General features: G+C 32.1%; 1 protein-coding gene across 1 annotated transcript in view; it reads left to right on the top strand.

Moving 5' to 3' along the window:
* The first annotated feature begins 219 nt into the window (after positions 1-219).
* LOC117181668 (cytochrome P450 9e2-like) overlaps positions 220-3,104 on the top strand; it is a 6,291-nt gene continuing 3,406 nt past the window's right edge. Inside the window, exon 1 of the mRNA XM_033374571.1 lies at positions 220-1,213. Within this exon, the coding sequence (XP_033230462.1) occupies positions 304-1,213 (910 nt within the window). The 5' untranslated portion in view covers positions 220-303. The remainder of the gene's footprint in view (positions 1,214-3,104) is intronic.

Below are 3,104 nucleotides of genomic sequence, written 5' to 3'. Positions count from 1 at the left end.
ATTTGTGCAAAGTTCATTTAAAAATGTAATGTCTCAAATTAGTATGTCACGCAAAATAATAGAATTTCCTACGCTCTAATCTATTTTTGTAACTACTAATCTTCCTACTTACCTTGCATATAGTGTCAACAACGATAAAGTATCCTGCGAGTCTTAAAGGCACGTGTCTTAATTATATATGCTATGAAGTGTCTTGTGTAAGCTGTGAAAAACACAGTGATCATTTATGATTTGTCAGTTGCATTAAAGAATTCCACCGTTCAACAATTGCTATCGATTACTGAAGTTTCGTTTCACTAAACCATGATTTTAAACTTATGGACCCTAATTTTGGCCACCTTCACTGGTGGCCTTGGAATTTATCTTTTCTATAATTTAAAGAAACTCAAAATGTTCAAAAGCTCCGGAATTCCCCATATCGCACCCATACCTTTATTCGGTAACATGATGCCAGTCATGTTCCGTAGAATAAGCATGGGAAATATGATTAAAAAAATGTACGATAATTTCTCAAATGCAAAATACTTTGGTGTATATGACTTCATGAACCCAGTTATTGTACTGCGTGACCTTGAATTAGTAAAATCGGTCGGAGTGAAGAATTTTGAAAGCTTTCCAAATCATCGAACCTTCGTTGAAGAAACTTGGGATCCCCTCTTTGGGAAGAACTTGTTTTCCTTAACAGGAGAAAAATGGCACAATGTCAGGAATTTGTTAAGTCCAGCTTTTACGTCGAGCAAGATGAAGACAATGTACAAACTCATATCTCAATGTGCGATTGACTTCACTGAATTTCTGGCGAAGGATACGAAAAATAATCAGGTGAGAGAAATGAAGGACGCCTTCACGAGGTATACCAACGATGTGATAGCAACCTGTGCATTTGGGATCAAAATTGACTCGATGAGAAATCCAGAAAATGAATTTTATTCGATGGGCAGGGAAGCCACGGATCTGGAAAAAATTACCCTGAAATTCTTTCTTATGAGAGACTTTTTCTGGATTGTGAGACTCTTCAACATTCGATTGATCCAGCCAAGAATTGCTCGATTCTTCACAGAAATTATCGAATCCACGATAACTATGAGGGACAAGAAAGGAATATCTCGACCGGATATGCTACAACTCATGATGGAGAATAGGGAGAATGAAAAAAGCAAAGTCGAACTCACTTTAGAGGAAATGACAGCCCAGGCCTTTATTTTCTTTTTTGGTATGTACCGTATTAATTTATAAAATGATTATTTTCGTAATTTAATTATCATTTTGCATTTCATTTTGATGAGTTTTAATTAAATAATATTGAGTTCCCAAGTTCATACAGCTCGGGTAATCAAGCAAATAAAATGGCTCATCAAAGTTATCAAGTCGATCTGAAGTTATCATACTGCATATACATTCTTTTTACACACCCTGTCAACTCGACCTTGTTTTACAACATTTTTGAAATGGCGTGATAGCATACTTCATAGAGCAATACGAGTATGTTCTCCAAATAGCGGAAATAGGATTATTTTTCACAAAAATATAGAAATAACTGGAGTATTAATGCTTTTTAATAAATTTATGCCCAGAAAAAGTATTGAATTAAATATGGAACCATTAAAATTTCAAATAAAAATATATTACATTCTCAACAAAGTAGTTAAATTAAAAATTAAAAAATTTTTTTTAAAAATGTATTAAAAATTTAAATTAAAAGAAAAGAATTGAAGAATTCGATTTCATAAAAAAAGCAGTTTATTTTCCAAGAATTTTAAGCATTTTAGACATAAAAATTGCAATAACAACCCAATACATAGTTGAATCTTTAGGCAAAAGGGACGAATTTTCAACAAACTAGCGGAATTTTTAACTAAATGGTCCAATTCTAAAAGAAAAAAGATTAAACTTCAACTATAAGTCGTTGAATTTTTAACCTAGCAGTTGTATCTTCAAGACAAAAAGTCGATTTTTTAGAATAGAGTGGAATTTTTAGCAAATTAATTTTGGGTATGTGGAGAGAATAAAAAATAAAGACTAACGAAACAAATGTATCAAGGTAAAGAAAAGGACAGTTTGCACAGAGGCAGACTGCGGAAAGAATGATTAGAATATTTAAATGAAACACTATTTCGAAGAGACATAGGAAGCCATAGAAATACGAAAGCTTAAAATGATGACTTTATGAGGCTTTTCACGTGAGGTAATCGCTAGAGAGATTGATCAGCTGCCTGGGTTGGAGCAGTACTTTAGAAAGAACGTGTTATTTAAATAAATAATACGGGAAATCTAGATCAATCTAAAAAACCTAAATATCCTTCATCATATTACTTCCCTCCATGCCAAGTGAGTCAAGCTTACCCCGAAAGGGAAATGACTTAATGGTATAATAATAATAAAATATAAATTTACAACCAAAAACTTTTATACCAAAAAGGATGAACTTTCAATAAAAAAAAAGAATTTTTTACAAAAAATATGTATTTTTAACCAAGTGGTTAATTTTTCGAATAAGCTACGTAATTTTCCACAAAATAGCTGTATTTTTTATCAAATAATTAAATTTTCAGCCTGCAACGATGAATTAACAACAAAAGTCAAATGAATCGTCTACCAAACAGTTGCGTTTAGAACTAATTAGTTAAAACTTTCAAGCCAAAAGGGACGAATTTCCAACAAATTAGTTGAATCTTTAACCATACAGATGAATTTTAAACTAATATTATAAATCTTAAAGAAACAAAAAATGAATTCAGAAAAAATTTCATTGTTGATATTTCAACAAGAAAAAAAGGGTTTTAATTTTAAACCAAAAGCAGTTGAATTGATTCATAAAGAACGAGTTTTCAAAATTCTTGACCAAGAAAGATTATTATTCGAACCAAAGGCCTAATTTTTAACCAAATAGTTTAAATTTCCATCCATTTCCAAATTCGAAGAGGAAAAATCCGGGAAGTGTGGGAAAATAGGGGGTAAGTGACGTAGGGAAAATAAGAAGAAAATGGGGAAGAAAAATGAATCGAGGGAAAGTAGGAGAAGTGAGAGCAGATGATGAGAAGTAGGAGAAGTAGGAGAGAATGAAGAAAAGAAGAAGGCGGAGTCATGGATAATGAGGGAAATGG

This window comes from Belonocnema kinseyi, chromosome 10 (genome assembly GCF_010883055.1).
Source record: "Belonocnema kinseyi isolate 2016_QV_RU_SX_M_011 chromosome 10, B_treatae_v1, whole genome shotgun sequence".
NCBI classification, from domain to species: Eukaryota; Metazoa; Arthropoda; class Insecta; order Hymenoptera; family Cynipidae; genus Belonocnema; species Belonocnema kinseyi.
This window is presented reverse-complemented; position numbering and strand designations above follow the sequence as displayed.